Source organism: Nilaparvata lugens, chromosome 3, assembly GCF_014356525.2.
Source record: "Nilaparvata lugens isolate BPH chromosome 3, ASM1435652v1, whole genome shotgun sequence".
NCBI lineage: Eukaryota > Metazoa > Arthropoda > Insecta > Hemiptera > Delphacidae > Nilaparvata > Nilaparvata lugens.
This window is the reverse complement of record NC_052506.1, coordinates 73,897,696-73,922,579: the sequence shown is the minus strand read 5'-3', so window position 1 is coordinate 73,922,579 and position 24,884 is coordinate 73,897,696. Positions and strand designations below refer to the sequence as shown.

General features: G+C 32.7%; 1 protein-coding gene across 1 annotated transcript; it reads right to left on the bottom strand.

Annotated features, from left to right (window-relative positions):
• Positions 1 to 193: 193 nt before the first annotated feature.
• LOC111046883 (facilitated trehalose transporter Tret1) lies at positions 194 to 24,856 on the bottom strand. Its single transcript, XM_039422891.1, has 7 exons — positions 24,624 to 24,856; positions 12,187 to 12,284; positions 11,507 to 11,661; positions 7,340 to 7,355; positions 5,670 to 6,356; positions 2,840 to 3,099; positions 194 to 449 (listed from the first exon to the last, which is right to left on the bottom strand). Exons 2-7 carry the CDS (start codon positions 12,217 to 12,219, stop codon positions 212 to 214), a joined length of 1,389 nt encoding a protein of 462 aa, XP_039278825.1. The 5' UTR covers positions 12,220 to 12,284; positions 24,624 to 24,856; the 3' UTR covers positions 194 to 211.
• Positions 24,857 to 24,884: the final 28 nt, after the last annotated feature.

Below are 24,884 nucleotides of genomic sequence, written 5' to 3'. Positions count from 1 at the left end.
GCAGTAGGCCTAAACTGTATGTTCTACAGATAAGAGCTCATTCATATTATGCTTTAAAAAATTTGATGCTTCAGAACCAAACAAATCTCAATCAATTCCTAATTCAATTGATCAAGCCAAGTTACAGTTTTTAGGGACTCATTTTTTGGGAACAGTAAGGAGATTTTTTCAAGGTCAATAAAGTGCTCCGGAATGAAGAGTAAAAGAAGTATCAAAAGCATTTATTTGTTTTCTTTTTAAATTGTTGTTCAATCTCTGCTAGAGTTTTTCCTTCTGTTTCTAGAAGGCAGAAATACAAGAATACAAATGAAATAAGGTTGATGAAGGAGAATGCAAAGAATAGACCGTTCAATGAAACCCATGAAATCAACTGGAAATACAATTTTGTTGCAAAGAATCCATAGACATAGAACATCGAAGCTAGTAGACTTGTTGCAAACCCTCGACCCCTGAAACAGACCAAACAATAATATTGCTGTAAAACCACAATTTAGAGTTCGAAATTAAATATTTTACAAAATAACTTGTCCTCTGTGATGTTGGGAACAATAAAGACATTTTAAATTACATTGAATGGAAAGTAATGTCATGAATACATAGTGAAGTAATGAATTCAGTTGTTCTATTCTCCTCTTAAAAACTTTTATATATTTGTTGCTTCTACTAACTTACACTATTTGCTACTTTTGTGGATCATTAACCCATTACCCATTTACTCATTTTTTATTGACAATGCGACTCCAGAGTAATGAATATCTGTTTGGATTTCCTCAAATATCTATTATCAGGGATAGTTTTGTATAGTACGCTAACTTGAAATTGAATGCAGTATACGATTAAAACCATGGAAAATTCATCAACATTAAGTGCCTACAATAAAGGACCAAACATAGAATACTTGTCATTCCAAGAATAAAACGGTATTCGCTGTTGCAAATTTGTGTTCAATAAAATCACAGTGTCCTTCGGTATAACAAAGATTCTTTCAAATTAACTCAATGATATCAAAGTACCGTCCCTTCAATCTTGAAAATTCGACATTTTTCAAGATATTAAAATAAAGATTGAAACTATGAAAGTGAGTTACTGAAATCTATATGATATAATTGTTGAGTAGTCGACTAGGAAGTATTGCAATGGCACCTATTTATCCATACTCATGGAATTCATGTGAAATCTACGAGCTCATACACTTCTCTCTGAACTACCATTATCTAAAATCACTACCGTACTCTGATACATTCTGGCTTTGCCAGGCGCATACAATAAAAGAAAATTGTACCACGTTCATGCAATTCAGGTGATAGAAGTGAACTAAATTCAAAAATAACTCTTGCTGGTGGATACCATCTAGTCTGAATTGCAGACTATATCATTTAAGTTGTCAATGGTCCTCAAGACTTATATATCAGACGGGACCGAAAATTTAACCAGTCCATCCGATAATGCAAGTGGTTCGGTAATTGAATATACTGAAGTGGAGTAGAACTTGTATACTACAGGGTGTCTGATAAGTCACACCCTATTTTTATACAGCTATTATTTATTTATTTATGAACCAATTTTGTTAGATAGAGCACTCCTGAGGTCGTGTTCAATGCCAATTCTCATTTATTTCATCTAAAAATGCCCCCTCTCTTGATTGTGGAAGAACGAGCCGAAATAGCAGCTCTTTATGAGTTCTGGGGATGATCTCTGTTGTGAGTACAAAGGTGGTAGAGGGCTAAATGAGAGATCCATGCAACACTGGATGAAAAAACATTGAGATCTTTCTCAAGAATCGTTGCAACAGAGTAACGTGAAAGACCACTTTCACGAGATCCTTTACGCAGTGATTTCTTAGTGCTCCACATGAACATTTCACGAACTCTGTCAACATTCTCTGCTGTCCTTGACGTTGATGATCTTCCTGATCGTCTTGTATCTGCAATACTCCCTGTTGTTAGTAATTTGGAATGGAAATTTTCAACAGTTTTTGCATCCAGTGTTGCATGGATCTCTCGTCCAGCCTTCCACCATCTTTGTACTCGCACCACAGATCCTCAGACCTCATAACGAGCTGCTATTTCGGCTCGTTCTAACACAGTCAAGAGAGAGGGTATTTTTGAAATAAATGAAGATTGGCGTTGAACACAACCTCAGGAGTGCTCTATCTAACTGAAGTAGTTCTAACAAAATTGGTTCATAGATAAATAAATTATAGCTGTATAAAAAATAGGGAGTGACTTATCAGACACTCTGTAGTGTGAGGTCCACGTTATAATGACAGTACTTGATTACCATTGGTGTTGCTATCCTTGTCCATCATTCTACAAAGCAGCTATCCTTTTCTAGCCCCTCAACGTTGCCAGATTGTTTTCAACAGTGTAGGAATATAATCAGTTAACAAAATATTCAATCTCATAATAATGAAAATGTATTACTTGACTTAATCATGAAAAGTATACTTTCTTGACGAATAATATATAATTAATTATTTTAAACAAGATTGAACAGTTATTACATATAGCGGTATTAGCTATCCTCTTTAGAAGTCAGAGAATCGCTGTTCACCTATCTTTCTTCACTACTATTATAACGTGGACTTGAGAAGCTAGTAATCATTTGCTCGTTGCAGGATCGGTGGGTGGGAGTTGAGGTGTATAGTCGTGTGTAATGGTGCAAGCCAACTAGACTAGTAGTACGGTAGAATGTATAGATTTTTGGTGGTAGAAGAAGACTAGTATGATATCCACTCTTTCTTATAATATAGGATTACCACTATCATATTACTGAAGAGTTGCTTTCAGTACAAATTATAAATACTTCGAATGTGTATTTGTTATGAAAGAGGATTCACCTGAACGGGAATATTTCGCTCATATAGAGCCAAGGCACCACAGTCAGGCCGAAGAAAATATGAATGACAATCAGAAGGAAGAATGGTATCCAGGTACTCTGTTGAGCCTGGCCGGTGGGGGACCACGTGTAGTAGCCAAGTGCAAACAGCAGCACTGTCAGACTCACTGATGTCAGCAGAGCCAGGAACCGCTTACCCGTCCAGCGTACCACAATCATGCATATCACGGTCCCCACCAGGGTTGTAACTGAAAACACCACCTGAAAAATACAATTTTATCCATTTTTTTATATATTTCAAATTAATGAAGTACTTTATGTTCAATTTTTGTAAATTACCTTAATCCACTCAATATGTAGGTCTATCTAATATTATAATATTTTCACATATTGTATTTCAACACTAGCTGGCCCGGCGAACTTCGTACCGCCAAATAATTAATGCATATCATAACAAACTTTATCTGGATGCACACCTGAGGAGGCGCGATGCGGCATTTTGCATCCAGGTGCTTCTTGCTTATTGGTTTGAATGGAAGAACTCACACACACACTGAATCGGGCATGGCGTGGAACGGTGTGATAAGGCAATCTCCATGAGATCAACACTTTGTATCAGCAAGCCGCGCTTCCTCAGGTGTGCTTAGCCTTCTGATACACTATATTTTTATGAACATCATCCAACAATCAGTATTTACATGTATATCTCAATATGGACTTCCTATGTGATTAGTTAATATTGTACAGCAGTTTGTATTTTTAGTTAAAGTTGAATGCAGCTTGCTGGGAATTTGATGGTATACCTCCTTGCTACTGATCTTCCATGCATATTCTTAATTTACAGCATTTCAAGTCCTACGACCCAAGTTTGGACGTCGTTAGTACCGCGGCATTATTGAGAATCAGTAAAAAGAAAATTGAATAACAGATCTACCGACGGCTGTTGGATGACGCAATGATTATAACAGCTGATTTTTATTTCTGTGTGTGGCCAGCTCACAAATCTTCTCCCATAAGGATTACTCATGTAAACTTTGAAGGACCGTAGGAAAGAGTCCTGAAGTTGGATTATAAATTTGATAGGCCTTAAACCTGGTCCTGAACACAACAAAAAACCATCAAATCCGGTGCACACATGAAAAAGTAATTGGATGTCAAAATTTGAAACTTGATTTTTATTTATATAGATTATAATATTCATTAGTTTTAGTTCAATCAATCTATATTTATAGAAAAATATATTTCTAGAGGTAACCATAAATATGGAGGCATTTTGAACGTACTGCTCTGTACATGCAAATGGTTTTATGTACGAGGGGCATCCAGAGAATAGTACCCGTTTGTGAATAAAAACTTACATACTTTATTAAAAATATTTTAAACAATTTTATTGGGGAGTGTATACCTTGAACGATTCATCTACATAATCTCCAAGCTAATTTAGGCGTCAATCATAACTTGTAACAATTTTTTGTATTCCAACTTTTCCAACGCCGCCGCCGTGTGTACTTACACGACTTCTTTCAGTTCTTCCATCACTGTGTAATATTTTTCCTGCCATAAAGTAGTTGAGTTTTATAAAGAGATGGAAAACTGAAGGTTTTACAATTTTTTACAGATGGTGAACTGAAGGTTTTACAGATGGTGCGAGCATTACAAAATCGGCGGCGAGGCGTTTTGTCTAATAGTCATTCTCCTTCGCAATAATTACAGGCCTCATCCGGCAATCAATAACTTTTATCGCTAAGTCAACAACTTTTGCACCAATCAAGTGGGAAACTTTCAACCTCCCACCCTATAGCCCTTCAGATCTCCACATCTTCACAAAAATCTGCTTTGAGATTATGTAGAGAAATCGTTTGGGATATGTACTTTCCAATAATAATAGACATATAGGTCTAATTTATTGTTACTCGTTTATTACCAAACAAGTACTATTTTCCAGATGACCCTCGTTTTGTACATAATAATCAGGCATGCTTGTTTCCTGTATTTCAACTGAGATAAGATACGGTGCGTCTTATTGTGCTACTTTGTTTTATCAAGTTCAATTCAGAATATAGATTCAGCTTTCAATGCAGGAGCAGTCGACGGTAGTCTATTGCAAACGTTGTGGAATGATAATAAATATGGATCTAACTCTTTGTAATAGTTGATATGATTCTTAAATCAAAAATACTTTTGGCTTAATTCATTGCTGTTGAATAACTTGAAATACTCCCTCGAGAGGTTCCTCCCTATCTAGGAAGTAGAAAACATAATTAAAAAATGCATTGAACATCAATTAAAGTGTTGATGGAATCACTTGTTTATAATAGAGGAGCCAATGATACTGTTCCAGGAATTGCGAAGAAGAGACGTGGGGCTCTATTGAGTGATGCGATTCGGGCTCTCAAAAACATAACAGTTTTTTACTTGCATTTGAAAAAATATTCCTCTTCAAATTGTCTTTCAAAAACATCTTTAAAAAACAAATATGAGATTTTAAATTGAGAAAATACGTAGAGTTAAAAACAATCTTAATAAAGACTGTATACACTATACTGAGCTAGTGTTTGGAAGACCAAATACCCATCTCGAAATGCATATGATACATTTTTGTATCACATTTTTTAAAGACATTAATTTAATATGCTATGGTTACACCTTGCTCAGTACTGACTACAGTAAGTGTATAACTGTAGTTATAACCTATGGTTATGTAGTTACTGTAGTACTGACGAACCACTGGTAGTAATTTCTTACAATCTGTTAGATTCTAATAATGAATATTGATGATTAGAATTAAAATTGGTGAAGTTGTTTATTGCTTTCTTAGAGCCTATACTTACAGTAATTGTGAAAGGATCCATAGATAGATTGAGATCTTTTGCCAACAAGACGTAGTAAGGTGTTATAGTGACTCTAGCATTAAAAACTGTGAAAAAGAGATAGACAAGCATCAACAGGAGAGGGTGCATCATCTCCCGTCTGAAGAAGTAGCTGATTCTTTCTTTTAAACTTTCTTTTCCTGTTGCTGTACTATTCACGTTGTAAGAGCTTACTTTGAAGTCTGCCGTATTTTTGTCTGTTACATTTTGAGTTTGTGCTTTGAAATGAACCATACTGTCTCCATTATAAGGGTCTTCAGTTGTACCATACGTGCTATTTCTCATTTTTGAGTCAATAACAACTTTTCCATCATTCAGATCAACACTAAATAATCTGTCAGGTCTAGCAGAGCTATATTCAATTTTGGAATCAGTCGATTTTTGGTCATCATGTTTCAGGCTGGCATCCCGATCGATGCATTCGGCATCAGTTCCCTTTTCAGGATTAATCCCTTGTTTTTTATTGGCCGTATCATGGTAGTAGTGAACAGTGTGATCGAGCTCTTGTTTTATAGCCTCTGGCTCGACCCAACCTCTCAGCCAGCAAAGTGATTTTTCAGCTTCTTTAATTTTGCCTTTTGAAATAAGCCAAATTGGTGTCTCAGGAATCTGTAGAATGAATAAGACTACATTATTTATGAATCGTACCTATACCAACATGAACTCTAATAATATAATGATCAAAATAAAAGATTTCAGCATTGGAATAAATTAATTAGAAATGGAGATCTTATACTGTACTCATATAAACTTTTTTCAGACTCAGTAAAACGTACAGTATTCAAGTTTCATTCAGTCAAATCTTTATTAGAATAGGCTTCCTCTTCTCCTTTTTTGAAATAATTTTTACTGTATTTCAAATTCAGAAATAAAATTTGTCAAAATAATAATATAGTGAGTTGAGTTGTTGATGTCATTTTTAAAAGAAGTTTATTCATTCATTCATTCATGGTATATTCAGCTCAATATAATTTTATTATCAGCGTGTGGGTTTGTGTCATTCATACAGTAGAAGATTTTAATTAGTTTATACTGCTTTTCTAATCCATATAAATATTTACATCAATATGAAGTTTGACTAGTTATGAAACTCATTCCTAATAATTCCATGTTTCTGTGCTGTAATTATATAACAGAATTTAAGAAGTATTTAGAATGTGTTACTAAATATCAGTTGTGTGCTAAACTCAGTATTCTAACATTGTAGTGATTAAATAAATAAATTACCGAAGAAAAACTATTTTCCCATGATAATTTCCCAATAGAGAGGTGCAATTATTTTCTGGACAGATAAACCAGTCATATTACATAATATTGTTAGATATAGTTCGCAAAAAATGAAATAAAACATCTCGTGTAATAGCCATTATAGTTTGATGGTATTCCCAGTGAATAATTTAAACTTATAGATGACACGTGCTGTGTTGAGTTACATGGATCTCGTATGATGAATTATGCAACATGAAAAACCTTCTCTTTACTTCGATTGCATTACTGATACGATATTTTTGTATGTTGCGGCTTTAGCTGGATTGCTAGAAGTTTTCCCTCTTTGTTTAGAATGGGAAAACAGTAGATAGGTACTTCTACCGGAACTAATACCTTGAACTTGTTAATTTATAAAACCTGACATTTCCTGTGAGTTCACTAGCAATTAAGTTGGAATGAGATAAGATCAGAAAATGTTGAAGCATTTGAAAAAAAATTGTGAATTTGATGCAGTTACGTGTATTCAATAAATCTTCAAGTTCAATGAGGCTTATACAACAAACTTATGCAATGAGTTCAACATACAACAACCACTGCAAATTAAATTCCTATTTTCAAAAAAAAAAATTTCTCAACAATAAATAATCAATCAGTTATATAGACAGCTGTATTTATCTTTTAAAATTATATTTTTCCAAACTATTCTAATTATTATATTCTATTCTATTAGTCGCATTTTCGGTTGACAGTCTAATAAATTGAAACAACTAAATTCACTTTTTGACAGGTCGTCGATAGAACATTATCATTGATAATGAAATAAAAACACAATATGTTGTATTTTCTAATGAAATTTTTTTATTTTTACAAACCCATTTTTACAAATCTTCAGTCGAGTTGTGATAATATTGAATTTTATATGCTCAACCTTCAACTGAAAATCATCCCATGATCATTGAAACCATAGTTTTTTTTTAAATAGAAAATTTCCAGTAGAATAGGTATCTTATTGTATTTTTATTTAACCATGAAAAATTTTCCAATCTCTCCCAATATGTCTATTCTATTGCTACGTCTCTTCATAATATTCGAGACAAATTTCGCCTACACTGTTATTAGGATGAATGGAGTAGTTTTATGAATAAAAGTTTTAATCGTCATCATCTTATCTTATTTTGGCTACTATATACTATATATCTAGTGAGGTCCACCGTGTAATGGCAGTGTTTGATTAGCAATGGTATTACTATCCTTCTCTATCATTCAACAATGCAGATAGCGCTATCTCTTTCTTGCTTTGATCTGTTGCCAGATCGTCTTTTTATAATGTAGAATTAAGAATTAATCGACAAAATATTCCATCTTAATTATGAGAAAAATATAATTTCTTGCTTGATAACATAATAATTGGTTATTTTAAACGAGAATGAACAGTCAATATTAGAAGAATGAACATGTATCAGCTACCGTCTATAGGAGGCATTGACAAGACAGAGGATCGGCAACGTTATTCTGCTATCTTTCTACACTGTCATTATAACGTGGGACCGCACTATCTATGCGCTTCAGACCGCCTTCATATGAATACGATTATTTATGACTAGCAGCATAGATAAACAATAGCGTAAGTAGATATTCCATGGTATAGGGCGTTTAAGTTGCAACTTTTACTGTTATCTCAAGCCGATTACTGTCGATTTTCACTGTTTTTACCGGGTGAGAGTGTATGAACGGCACAGTATGAGAGGCTACGAGTGTCACACAGCTTCACGGGAGAGAATTACATGAACTATCGGCTTGAGATAACAGAATAAGTTGCGACATAAACGTCCTATACCCTGAGATATCTACTTACACTATTGTTTCTCTGTGCTTGCGGTTAATCGGTGCTCCGCGAGGGTCCAATTAAAAACTTGGAAAGCTGAAAACTTGACCAACTGAAATTTTAAAATATTCAAAAATAGTGTATCCTCGGTAAATTAAGAATCGATCTGCTAAATTTCAAGTTATTCAGTTGAGTAGTTCAGACGAGATGATGCGTCATTCGTAAATTTCCTATCCCGTACCTGTTTAAGCCTGTTTAATACATTCCTCCATTATATTATGGATTCAACACCAGAATTATTATCAAATTACGTTCCTTTATGACGTATATCATAGATCACTACAAAGATTACTTGAATGAACTTCAAGGACATTCTTATGTATAAGTTCCACAAATTCTATAGAATATTGATTACTCATCAGGCCTGGCCTGCACGTGCCATTGTTATACGAGTTTAACGTTTGTGAATTGTGAGTGAATGAAAGATTGATGTCCATTCATGAACCGACATCAATTATTCATTGAATATTGATTGGATGTGTCCACTTCCCCTTTTGAAGCTCTGTAGGATGACAACCGATTCTATGACATAATAGTGGGTTGAATAAAGGAGTTGGGGGTGAAAGGGTGATAACAAGACATTGTCAGGTGATTTCAAATTCCTTTTCAACTTCCTTGATCCAATAGGCTGGAAGAAAGTGGATGGAGAAGAAGAAGAAGGAGGAGAAGGAGAAGATGAAGAAAGAGAAGAGGAAGAAGAGGAAGAAAGAGGAGGGGATGGGAGAGAGGGATGAGGAGAAGAAGAAGAAGAAGAAGAAGAAGAAGAAGGAAGGGAGAGGGACAAGGAAGGGGACAAGGAGAAGACGAAGAAGAAGGGGAAGAAGAAGAAGAAGAAGAAGAAGAAGAAGAAGAAGAAGAAATTCTTTCCCGTTCAGGAGATATGACCCCATAAATAAATTGGAAAATGCAAATTGGTCAGTGAATTTTTTTCTCATTTTTTCGGGAGAAAATAATATTATTATCAACTATGCCTTCTTATGCTCCTTGATGCAAGGAACTCAAATCTGCAAACGGATTTGAGAAATTCTTTCGCATTCAGGAGAACCCTGTTGATTATTTAACCCCTTGAATATATTGAAAAACGCAAGTCGATACGTACATTATTTTTCTCATTTTTCCGGGAGAAATAATTAATTATCAACTATGCCTTCTTATGCTCCGTGATGCGAGGAATCTTAATCTGCAAACGGATTAGCAAGATTTTTCCCGTTCAGGAGATATGACCCCTTAAATATATTGGAAAACCCTAATTGGTCAGTACATTATTTATCTCATTTTTTCAAGAGGAATAATACAATTATTAACTCTGTCTTCTCATGCTCCTCGATGCGAGAGATCCGTATCTGCAATCGGATGAGAAAAATTCTCACCCGTTCAGGAGATATGACCCCTTAATTATTGAGGTCCACGTTTCAACGGCAGTAGAGAAAGATGGTAGAACAGCGTATCCTATTCTCTGCCTTGCTAATACCTTGTATAGAGGATGACTGATACCGGTTCATCTGATGTAATATTAACTGTTCATTCTTATTTGAAATGATCAATGATATTAATAAATAATAATTTGCAATTAATAAATGATTGATTTTCATGATATTGAAAACTTCGTTGATAATTAATTATAATTCTACATTTTTAAAACGATCTGGCAACGTTTTAGAGCATAGTTTGTTCAGCATAAACTTTGTTTTTTTGTTTTTTATGGATTGTCAATATTAGTAGAACCCAGAATGTGAAAGTGACAACATCCCTGAGTACAATGTTCAAATAAAATTCACTCATATCTTAATTTATTCAACAGATACCTAATATTAAGTAGGCTACATGAGACAAACCTACATAGGTTGTCTGACAGATATAGATATTGTGTAAAATTAGAGAAAAAATAGTGGAACAGAAGTGACTTGAGTTTTTGAGTTATATTTTTACTTCATAATAGCCTATTGTGTTCTTTGCATTGACTTATTACATTTTTATTTGGTTCGTAAACAACTCATTTTCAAGATGGAAACACAAATTGATTTTTTTTAAACATATTTAGAAAACTTACTTTAAAATTCAAATAATTGGAAATTCGAAACTTCTTATGAAAATGGAATGTAGACTTTATTACTGTGATTGATCGTTATTTCCTATTTTTGTAAACTTTCTAGATATAATTATATGGTTGCAGACTACCACAGTTTCTTGAGTAAACTATAAATAATTGTAGTAATATAATATCATTATTCTCAAGAGAATGGTTTTTGTAACTGAAACCAAGTACTGCATGTAGGCCTACTAAATCACTAATTAGAAAATAAGTTGGTACAGGAGCGATTCAATCGATTTGAATCTAAATAGTAATGCTATACCAATTGTTAAGATGTAATTTATTTAAAGCTGTATTCTATCAAGGACGGCAGAATGCATTTGGATATGTCGCTTGGACTGTATAAACTATCGGCTTCTTGAGATAAAAACTTCATTTTCTGTTCACAGTGCTGTCGATGAGCTTTTATTCCACTTCAGAAGCAGAATTTCCTCAGCACCAAAAAGACAAAATCTATAATGTAGATGCGAGGCGAACCAGCTCACGCCAATCATGTGAGGGACATTTCTCCACTTGAAAGTTTTAATTCAACCTATAAGTAACTTGTTAACTCCATCAAAATTATAACAAAATTAATCATTTTTGAATTAATGGATGATTTCGAATTGTTACTAAAAATATATCAGCCTACCAAACCATGAAGATTGGTCTTCAGTGAACTTTACATCACTGTTCGGGTCCAGAATTGCTGGAATTATTATAGTTGGTAACCCGACAAGTAATCCCAGCTCAAATAGGAGGAGATTTTTTGCTGTGCTGGCGAGTACCTAGAATAAAACAATAAACAAGAAAATTTAATTTAATTTTTTCAGATTAATCATGAAAACTTGAAATTACCATGTTCATTTGGTAATGACATGAATTATCAGGGTTATATACAATATTAAAATCCAATTCCTGAACAAATAAGTTTGTTTTTAAAATTTATCTTGGCAACAATAGCCAGGGATGAGGTAACCATACTTGAACTATTAAAACTCATATTTGAGATGCTGGAGTTTAAGAAGTCATAGTTTCTTATCCTGTGCTACACGTTAAGCCAGAGTTGTCAACTGACGAGTTTTCAATGTAATTTATTCTCATAGGGAGAATGTTGTTGACAACTTTGGTGTAAACGCAGCTTAACAGGCCTACTCATCTATAATTCAAAATTTATAATTCTACATCTATATTACAAATCTCAACTTTCTATAATTTGAGTAGGACTTGAAACATATTATTAAAACCAGGCTATAATTGCTATATATATTTTTTAAATTACGGTCCAAGTAAAATAATATATGATAAGATACCTGTGGAATGAATCGCCTGTATGTTGGAATCATCTTCTCTCAAAAATAGTCACAACCAATTCAATATCTAGAAACTTCAGGCTTCTTATCAGTATTATCTGAAAAATATGTATTATTCATTATTCAAGAACAACTTATTTTAATGCCAGTTTTTCATGAATAATATTATCATTAGACATTTTCACTAAATTTTTGCCATCCACGTTTCATATTAATATGTGACAAAAATCAAATACAACCATTATGACTACTATGAAATGGGAAAATTATGACCTTATAGTAAGAATGAAAATTAGTTCTCATCAACGCCGTTAGTACAAATATAATACGGTGCCTATAAGTGAAGTAAAAATTCATTATGATAATATTATCGGCTATAATACACGCTGTGAATTTATTTTAAAATGTCAATATCCGTATTTGAATTATTAATAGTTTAGAAAGGTCACATTTTATAACTTGTAGACGATACTCAAGACTCTTGAAAATAAAAAGTAAAATTAGTCAAGTGAAGAAACATTTGTGAAGATTTAATGGAGGTTGACGTTTGTATGTCTGTCAAATATATATGAGTTTTCCTTATCATAGAAGAATTCTTTTACATACGGTAGTGAATAGGATGAAGGGAATTTTGAACGTTTGAGTTTATACTCTATCAAGAAAAGCCATATTAGAAGCTTTTGCTCACAAGCAACTTTATTTTTTTGCAATAGTATGAGCTACATTGGCTGTTATGTTGAGGACAGTTAGCCAATCAGTCATATTACCTAATGACAAAAATATTGCGATGCAATCAATCTAAACATATTGTGTTTGAATAAGCACTTGAGCATATGACACAGGACGCTCCAAGCAAATTATTCATTGATTTAACATAGGAATATAATTACTTGTAAAAACTATTATAATAATATTCATAATGATAGAAAAGTGCTAGACCTGAATAATTCGAATGAAATACAAACACAATGTATTGTATTTTGTAGTTAGAATATTGGCTATAGTTCTGTTCATGCAGGGGTGACCACCTCTCTCTCCCCCTCTCCCGCAAATATCAGTACCAGCTTTTCCCCGTAAATACTAGGCACCCTCGCAAAAAAGGTCGTCACTCGTTTGTTAAACACTGCTGACCCTCCTCCAGAATTTCAAGGTGGACGCACCTAGCTGATGGCAAAACTTGAGTTTTGTGTGGATAAAAACTATCTACATAGAAAAGACAACATATTGTGTTTTGTGCCATTATTTTATTTTATATTACAATATTATTCAATATTATGTTATTCTGTAACATATCTGATAACAGAGTTGAATTTACAAATAAAACCTACGCAATTATCAATTGAAAAATCAACAATTCTCAGTCAAAAAATTAAAACACATAAATTACCTGAATAAAAACTCACGTTTTTATTCATCAACCTTTTCAAATAATTAGGCTACTTAAACTTGTAAAAGTCATAAGTCGAAGAACGCAGAGTCATAATTTGGAGCTCAATAATTATTATTGTTACTGATTATTCATTCCATGAACGGTACTTTCAGTTTGAAGAAGGTCAGTTTCTGAACATTACAATGACAGTTCCAACGCCGATATCAAGTTGCATTTTTGACAATTCTTCAAGTACATAGTAACCTTGCCATTCATTTTTATTTGTATTTATAAGCTACCTACTTTTTGTATGATGCGCTGTTGACCTAGTTTCACCCAGTATGACACATGATAATTATTCTGAAATATTCACTCAATGATTCAAAAAGCTACTGAAGCTCCAACATAAGCTCCTAGTAACCTATATAATTGACATAATATCTCTTTTATTTATTTTATTCTTTCGCTTCTATATATAGGCCTATATTAAACCTGTAACGTATATTCTTACATGATGATTCAAAAGCTACTTTATCTCCTTATATATAATTTCCATTAAATATCTTTTTTTTCTGCTGTTACTCATTTATCCATATATAATCCCTAGACTTGTGCTAGAGTAAAGTGGAACGGATTTCACCACTTTCGAATTTCCAATATTTGATACTTCTATCCAAACGCATATTCTAAATAAACGTGCGTAAGCTCCATTTTATCTATCATTCATGAAATAAATTGAATATTCATGAAAATTTCAGGTGTAGGTGTAGGCCTAGAGTAGATGTCTAGCCTAGCTTAGGTCTACTGTACCGAACTCAAGTAACTCTCAAACTGTGGCAGCAGGAAACATTCCCTATAAGATTTTATGCTGAAAATGGAATTGACAAATTAAAGATTGTACAAATCAGGCAAAAATTATGTAAATTTTTATTCAAACGAAAAAATGTGCGAGTAAATAAAATCTTTTCATAGAAATAATATTGTATTTTGTGTCAACATTTTCCAGAATGTACAAACTTTCTGCAAATTTGTTGTTTTCAGTTATCAATGCACAGTCTCTATAATATAGTGTAAAAGTAGGATGCTTCCGAATTTTCACCTCATAAAAATATACTATTAGCCGCCACAAATCGTTCTTATTGAAACTTAGATTTATTTCTAACCAGAGAATGAGAAAAAGGCTATTATCCATTTACGCCTTTAGATAATTTGAAAATATTATCTTGGGCATAAAGCACAACATTAGAGTACAGTACACCAATGAATTGGATTTGACCGCACACTATATACATTGATTTCCCTCTTCCCTCTTTTCTGTCACTACCTGTCTCAAATTCTTTTGAGCACATCAGGTTCAAAATGTCTATTGTATCATTATTTGAAGTTAGAACAATAACATCCCCGGTCACCTCCACCGCTATCTTCTCCAACATCATGAAAATAATGGAGAGAAGAATATTGTTATGTATAATGTATAACTCTTTCTTGAGTCATGACATTAAGAAATCCATTTTTATAATCATGGTTAGATTTTTCATTATAAATGCAACTATTTATAAACTGAGCTATTACTTTGTGAAGGTTTCTTGAAGACTTTTATAATAATCAATTTGAAGTGGAGTGATCTAATTTTATTTATTTTATTCAATTTTCTTGTAGTGTTCACTTGACTCTGCATTTTCCAATTTGCATGAATTCTCATTTGATTAACTCATTGATATCCTTATGACTGGACCTATCCACATTTCAACTCATCCAACTCCTTTGCATGCTTCTATTCTTTTTCAAACACCAACACAGTTGTTGAAAGTTATATGTATTATATATAATATAGAAGCATTATGTACAATACAATACATACAATTTACAATACAATACATACCGGTATCTATATATGTCAATATTGTATTTAAAAAACTGTGAACTATTATTGTCCTCGTCTTAATAAACAATTTAGAGAAGACTAACAATACTCCTCACATGAAAGAAACTTCACTCTCACTCCCTCTCTCTCACACTCATCCACTTTCTCTCTTACTAGCTACCCCAGCTACCTTAGTACAAAGTGGTAACAGTGTTGGTAGAGAAGGGTGGTGTCAAGAGGAACCTTCGACCTTGAGGGACCTATTTTCGTTTGGACGACTACACAGGAAAGTGCGTGTTATGCACAATTTATTGCAATTTATGGGGACGTGTTTCAATCAATAAAACCTACTTATTACATAACCAAATAATGTTAACAATATAGCCTAGTTTTTTTAAGAAAGTTATTTTGAAAAGGTGTTTGATTTGATATAGCATATAGGCTGACACCTTTTTCAATGTAGGTCTTCAGTCAAGGGTCAATAAGGCTACTGATTTTGAAATACATGGATCATGATTAAGATCCATGGATATTGATTTAGCTCATCCATTTAGCACAAGATGAAGCAGAGAAAGGGAAAGTGCGAATACATTACAATCATGAAAATGCAAGAATGAAAGATAATTCCATCTTATCCAGTCTATTTTGTCACTTCCATGTTCAAATTTGTTTTGATTTGGCTGTAACACTAAGTGAGCAACACTAATTACCGTATTTTTTATTCATTCATTTACATACTGAGAAATCTTTGTTGAATAGGATGAAGAAAGAGATGAGATAGCCTTAAACTTGAGAAAATCCATAATCCCATCAAATAGATAAATATTCATTTTCCCATCCTAAAAATAAAACCAGTTTTAACCTTGGGAGACCGAGACGATTCCTCTTATTCATAATCACAAAAGTGCAATTTTGGTTATTATTTGCTAGAAAAAATGTGACTCCCAAAATAATCAACTATTTTAATTAACATCCATTATAGGCTACATTTTCCGCATATTATTATAGGCCTACTTGTGAGTCAGATGTCATTTAATAATGATTTTTTTAGATACTGCGTGTAGTGAGAAATAAGATGATGATCTCCGACATAGGCTTCATCAATTTTCTTATTATTGACTTGATTGTGAATGTCCACTTCATTCCTAGAAGGGCCTTCATAGTTTTAATGAAATGCATGTTTCTGGAGTGCAAAAAATCAGTAGGTTGATGTCTCTAGATATGAAATTGATGTGAAAACGCGTAAATATTCACATCTACGCCGCAGTATTCACATATTATTCGGAACAGGATTTGGACGCTACAAATTACAGCAAGAAATGTTGAATCGCTTGGCAAAATGATGAGCATCTGATGACTGGGCTGATAATGATACCACACTTTAATAACTACAATTTGCTTCCACCTGCTCCAGTAGTGAGACCAAGTTCCTTCCAATACCAAGGTGAAGGTCAATGTAACGGCTTGCTTTCAGATTGTTTCCAGTGCTCATTGTCATTGTATTATTTGTATTCCTCGACAAATTGAGAAAATCAACCTACAAAATTTTGTCATGAATCATTACCAACAGGAAGAGTTTTGAAAATATTCTGCTATATAGTGTTGAATTTTCAATGATTAAACAAAATTGAATGTGTTAGATTTTCTATTTTTCTGCCACTATTACTTTAAGTTTGTGAAAGCTGATAATATTTTCAATATTATATCCCTTTAATCAAAACTCCAAATAATATCGTAATTTCATGGAAAATTATATTTTGTGATTAACGTATTGCATTTTGTGATATATTGTGTGACTCAATTTTTAGTGAAAGTTATTATATAGACACGGTTTTTCCATAAATGCATTAAAATTGTTTTTGTATCATATATTATAATATTCAGTCCTTTTTCAAAGAGTTTTAAAACATGATCCAGCCCATCGATGTAGGCTATGCTGTTTACATCATGAAATGTGCGAATTGGTATTAATATTCACTAATAACGGTTTTCTGCTTGATTTGTTAGCTAAAAATAATACCATAGTACCCTTTTTTAAAACTTTTTTTATAAAATACAAAAACAATAAAATGTTTTGAATTTTACATGAAAAAGTTTTTTAAAAAAGGGTACCCACCATGGTATTATTTTCTAACTTGTATAAATATATATTATTGAAATTGAATTTGAAAACAGGAATGATATTTGCTGTAGCTCACATTTTCTCAAACAATAACCATGTTATGTTGCAGTAAATATTACAGATTCACTAAACCTCAGATGAGATCTTGCTAAACCGCAATGTTCACAATGCTCATTTATAAAGATGGTTATTTTTAAACCTTAACAATATTGAAATCGACCGCTAAGGATTCATTATGGCATATAATTTTATCGATGCATATTATTTTAGATTTTCAAATTCGTTTAGGTCTTGCCATATACTTCATCCTGAGGTGAAATTACATAAGTGATTATCTTGATTGTTTGTTTGAGAATCAACCGTCAATGATTGTTTGTTGAAGGATGGAAGATGATTTCAATGGTGATGAGTAAAACCCGGTAGCCCCAATGACATTTTTCAATCATGGTTGTTCTGCGGTTCATAATTGCAATTTCATCCAGTAATTCCGATGGACATTGTTGATATTATAAACCTCAAGGTTCATGGCTGATTGATCACAAATTACAAATGTATACAGTGTTAAATAATTATTGCAAAATAAAACTTTACCCTTTTTTTGAAAAGTTTTTAATATAAAATAACAGATTAAAAATACAAATTAAAACAACTAGTTTGGATCACATCATCTTCAGGTTTTAACAATAAATTTCAAATAAACGTTTTACTGTGGGTAAATAGTAAACTTTTTACAATAACGGGTACTATGATGTTATTTTATAAATAAAAATAAGAAGCCCTGAATACATACATTTTAACAACAACAAAAAACAAACTATTTGATCCATACATTCCCTCTGCAAGTGTAAAACTATCGATGTACGAAATAAGTATGCGCTCATATGAACTATATGGCCATGGCTGTGTATATATCATTGAAATAATTTGTTTAATATTTTACTCTGCTTACAAGTTTTATTTTGAGTGGATAATTGTTTAAACCCATCTGCAACTCTATTATTATCATTTAATAAAATTCAAATTTCTCAATATAGAAGATATGATATTATATTAATGTCAATTATGTATATATTACGTAGGATATAATTAATAATACATATACTTGGAACGCTGATTAAGCTCCCTCTCTTGAAAAAGTAAAATGCATTTCAAAGAAACACAAAAAGGTGAGCTAACGTTTCATTATTGTACTTACTTATAAAACCTATCTCATTGATAAGAACAAAAAATGAAGAATGTGAAACTGGAATAACACATTTCTCTGATTGAAATTATTTTTTAATTGTTGCATTGTGTGATTGAAAAATGAAATCGTAAAAGCTGCCAGTCCTATTAATTTTCTCAGTTTAAAGCACACACCTCCTTATACAGAACTAGCAGTTACCCGTGCTTCGCTACGGGGAACATGACAGAAAATGATTTTTTTATTGGACTGATATTGGTATTGGCTTCTGATGAATAAAAACTGTATGTTGTAAAAAAATTGACATATTATCTTTACTATAAGTCAAACAGGCTTTTCATTTGATAATTGAGTGAATGAGACAGCAATCGGACATCTGAGTCGGGGGGAAAAATATAAATGAATAATAATAATAATAATACATTTTATTCCCATTAATATACAAATAAGCAATCTAATCAATAAAATTTACACAATACTCAAATACAATTTATGAAATTTTTTTACAAATATAAATAAATTTCATTTTTTCGGAAATTAACCTACTCAACTATGGAAAACCCATGTTCTAGAGCAGGTGTAATAGTAATACATTAAGTTTAGAGTGGGGGTGCAAATAACCCCTGAGAAAGTGAGCTTACAAATATTGTTCGAAATTTATGTTTCCTATATTATGCCTTCCAGTTGTTTGATCCAGTTTTTAATGGAGCATTTAAATTTTCTTGAGTTTTCTATTATCTTGATGTGCACAGGAAGTAAATTGTGGTATTTTGGTGCTAGGTGGTTGAAGTAGTGTTGTTGGTATGTTGCCTTCCTAGCCACGTTCGTGATGAGAAGGCTTCTATTCCTTGTGTTATGACAGTGGTTTCTGTTTTGAAAGCTTTCTGGGTTTTTGTGTAGTCTGCAAATAATTTCTAGGGAGTAGAGTTGTCTTGCGTCCATCACACCAAACCCCATTGTAGAGCTGGTCTGACGGATAACGAAGAAAGTGGCTTCTGCTTGATGATTTTGATTATTAGTTTTTGCACTTTTATAAGGGGGTCGAGGTGAACGTAGTTTGTTCCTCCCCATCCTACAATTTTATAGGTACGCAAAAACTGAACTAATAATGTGTTTGTTCATCAGTTCGCCGTGCAGCTCGCCATACAATATTTGGCTATCCATCACAAGTGGAAAACACGCGAACATGAATACAGAAGTATGGGCCATTTTTTATTTGATTAAATTCATGTTTTGAACAATTCATTGTTACGAATGACAAATTGATAGGAGCTTATAAATATTTTCTAATTCAAATGAAATAACTTCTGGAAAAATAATGATTGGATAAATACCAATATTAAATTATTGTTGACCAAGAACTCAGTACATCGACAATTCATTCAACTAATTCGGTACTGATAAAATTATAATCATTTTTTTTATTGATAATCAATTTCATCAACTAATCATAAACTGACAGAAAAAAGTAATTCAATTTCCATGAATTCAATTAATATAATTATATAAATCTAAAGTGTAGGTCATATTTTATCTAAATTCACAAAGAGTTCGATTCTTGTTGGTAAGAAATCATTGTTATTTCACTAAAAGATAGGATAAAATGAATAGTTGCCCTTCCAGGGGGAGCTTTGACAACCCACAAGACTCATTTTTCATTTACATAAATATCGAAAAAGAGCATAGGACCTTATTTTTTGTTCAGCTTGCCAAAATACCCCTCATTTCAATATTAAAATTTTCGACTGACTGTACAGTGAGTCAATCATTCCATCAAGGCTTGAATAATTTTGAAATTGTAATTAAATAAAAATGGCAGAAAATAATTATCATGTAAATATCAACACCTTTAATTAAAGACATATTAACTGCATGCGTTTTCATATTGCCGATACAGCATTGATAAAACTGCAGACGTTTATTTAGCAGTCTCAAAAAACTGTTCTAGCTGAAAAATTGATAATCCAAGCCACGTGTAGGCCTATACATTGCATCAGGAAAACGAAGTTCCAAACTATGATTTTCCTAAACATATGTTTTTGAGATAATTTCTTTGATGCAGCTGTTTCACATTCACCATTATATATTATACAGAGTTTATGAAAATAAAAATATTTATTGACTACCAAAACAATACTATTATTATATTAATCATAATAATTAATTATCAAAACAATACTTTTATTATATTAGTAATAATAATATTATTAAACATATTTATCCATTATCAGAACAATATTATTGAGGTTAAGTGGAATCAGGTAGAAAGCAATAGTAGAACAGATGTTCTTTTTGAATTTCTATCATATTATTTTGTTATTTTCAATGATTACAACATATGTTAGAATATCACATGTCAATAAATAAACTAACCCATTTCCATATGGCGTTCACCTTACCATGTTCATAACCTTACTTAATAGGATCCTTTTTCATCCTTTGAAATCCTTAGAGGCAAAATATCTAAAAATCCGTTCTTAGTGCGCGTCTAGCATGTTTGAAGAATATTTGTGCAAAGTTTCAAGTCTGTAGGACAATTAGTTTGAGCTGTAGTGTGATTTTACATAAAAATTTTCGAAAAATGCCCTCTCCTGGACCCCCCTGTGCTCCTGATCGAAATTTTTCTGCATAGATCTATTTTTTTTCGTAGCTGAACAAAAAAGTTCCTCATGACTTTGCTGTGCAATGAGCGGTTAAAAAGTACAAAATTTTGGGGGGGCCCCAGCTCCCTCAGGGGGGCAAATTTCTGAAAATCCTTTCTTAGTGGATGTTTTCAGGCTACCATAAACAATTGTGCAAAATTTCAAGTTTTTAGGCTCAGTAGTTTGGGCTGTGGTGTGATTTCAGTCTGTCGGGGCTTAGCCTTTTATAAGTATAGAGAAGATAGCCTATGTCTGCTTCAATTGCAATCCTCATATGATTTGAAAGCTGGTAATTATTATTAATTTGCTTGAGGAATAGTTCAAATCCATTTCCTCAAGTTGAATTTAGGACTACATGCTTCAAAAGAATGTTTGACTTGTTGATAGGAATAGTTTGGTAGATTTTAGAGAAGTAGAAAAAATAGTATAACAGTATTTACATTTTTTAAGCATACCGTACCTATCTGAAATTGAAGGTCATGAACATCAATTTAGTCATAGTCTACGTTCAGTTCAAGATCGCATAGAACTGTCACGATTTCTGATAAGAATCCAAAAAACCTTGCAAAAGATAAGCTTTATTTGATGAATTGAAGAAAGGTGTTATTATTATATTAGTTTATGACACCTATTAAACATCTTCATAATATTTCAAATCTCACCAATAATTGAGAAGCATAATTCTTATCATGCACACTCGAGTAAATTATCAGTATCATATAGACTATGTATCCAAACGATATTATTCTGCAATTTCTGTAAATGTTTGTAAAAAATCTGGTGTGGCGCACTCACACAACTTTCCTTGCCAATATGAAAATTGATCAACTGACGCTAGTGTTCACACGCATCTCAAGTCTACTTATAAACAAAGATCTGAGTCAGCTGGTGACAGGACAATAACGCTGGAGACATACGAGGTCTGCTATCTCTTCATAGTGAATCATTTAATAGAATCAACAGTTGCCAACAGTTTGCAATTGGATAATAACATTTTCTCGAATTTCTTGCTCATTTTCAATTTTAGGTGAAAATGTTACTGAACATTAATTGTAGAGATTTCCATGCTCAATCTTTTCCACTCGAATTTTTTTGTTCAAATTGTATCTGAAGCCTGACAATTGGGAATCTGAAATCGAACTTTGCATAGACGGAGCGGAGCTCCTGAAATTTTTACAGATATGGGACTTGTGGCAGTTGTTAGAGCTTATCAATAACTATCTTAGGTATAAATTTAATCAAAATCATTGGAGCCGTTTTCGAGAAAGTCGCGAAAAACCCTGTTTTTGACAACATTTTCTCCATTTTAGCCGCCATCTTGAATTGCATTTGATCGAAATTGTTCGTGTCGGATCCTTATATTGTAAGGACCTTAAGTTCCAAATGTCAAGTCATTCCGTTAATTGGGGGATGAGATATCGTGTACACAGACGCACATACACTCATACACACACACACACACACACACACACACACACACACACACACACACACACACACACACACACACACACACACACACACACACACACACACACACACACACACACACACACACTTTATCCAATAGGTACCCAAAAACCACTTTTTTGGACTCAGGGGACCTTTAGAAATTGGGGTACCTTAATTTCTTTCGGAAAGCAATACTTTCCTTACCTGTGGTAATAGGGCAAGGGAAGTAAAAATCATTCAATATATCAGTACAAAAATAAGTACAAAATACCAGTCATTTAGCTGAACAAAACTAGCTGGTATTTTTATGTGCATCCTTTGTATTGACACTCAACTGAAAATTTAATATAACTATGATTGGCTCTATGAATAATATCAATATCAATATGCTCATCAAATGTTGAAATTTTAGTCCAGTGTAATTCAATATAGTGAAAAAATTAAATTTTACCAACTACGGTACAGTATCTTAGCAGATATTTCAAGCCTATCATTATATTTTGATTGATCAATGTCAGAATTGTTGAATGGCTCATTTCTATTTACATTGAGTAGAAGAAAGAAGCTATCAAATAATTACAGAATTTGAAAACATCCAATGAAAAATAGTTCAGAAGCTTTACAGTCCATTCAGTCTTTATAAATGCACAATGAATGCTTTTCGTCACTCTTGTAAAAACAAGCCATGCTGAACTAATTACTGCTCATGCATATTCAAACTAAAATTAAATTTCTTGAAGTTAATCTTTTTCAGAAACTTATGTATCGTACTATTCAAATACAGTGATGTAGAGAATTTTCTTAAGAACAGAGGAACAGCAGATTAAATAGCGACCGTTGATGTCATAGACTGTTAGTTTGCCATTTAAATAGTTGAAGGCAGAATGGAATAGCTTAAGCGATACTGTAGTTACAAACCATATTCTGTACTAGAGGTTTTGTGGCAGGCACATAGGTTAGCCAGCATAAAAATAATAATAAACGATTCTGTTCGATTTTGGAGTGTGAAAGAGAAGAGTAGGCCTATTCGCCTTATTTGACAAAGATGCATAAAATATATGATGTTAGGGAAAACTCATATTTCCGTAAAGAAAGGTGATCAATATTGGACTCAACTGTAAAATCACTTTTTTCAAATTTTGCCTTATTTGGTAAACACACATATTTAGAAAAAGAAAATTAGGATATCAGTAATTCAAAAATATTTTTTCAGTTCTATAGAAATATCGTAACAAACACACTTCTATTTGAAATTGAATATAATACAGTTTAGAATCACTTGACCCAAAAGTTATCAATTAAAGCAGAATAAAAAGCGATTTTGTTAATAATTTTATGTCAGGAAAGTTTAACAGCTATATGGTTTATTATCTCTTGAAATCTCAATAATTTTCCATTCGATGGAATATTCTTTCTTCCTAAGAGTTATTCAAGTTTTTCAAACTCACATTATAGTTCCGTTATTGAAATAATCAATAGGCTAGTTCACTGTTATCATAGTTTCGAATTTTTCTATCAACTATTGAACTACCAGGTAGGTAATCCTACTTATTTTTGTGTGTTTTCCTATTCATTAAGGACTCAGTAATAACGTATAGAGGTGTTATTTTCAATTGCAGAAAAATAGGAAAATGATGCTGGAAGTACCCTGCCCTTCAAAATAAGAATTTCTCATTTTTAGCAAATTACTGTTGAGGAAGAATGAAATCTCTCTGATAATTAAAAGACTATCCTCGAATTCATAAACTAGATTCCAGTAGCAACTTTAATTTAAAAATATAATAATATATTCTCATTTATCTTACCTCTATATCACAAATGCATATTAAAAAAAAAAACAATCTCACTTTGAAATGTATTCAAACTTCATTCTGAAGAGCCTCACACGTGAGTTCGGCTTCACAGTGATGCAACAGGTGTATATTGAGGAAGGCAACTGTCGGGAGTTTGCAAAGCAGGCGCTTCGTGAAGACCGGCTTTGAGTAACGCATTCGGCGCAGTTCAAGTAGGCGACACTGCTTCAAATAGCTGCGGAAAGAAGAAACTCGCATTATTCAGAATTCGGA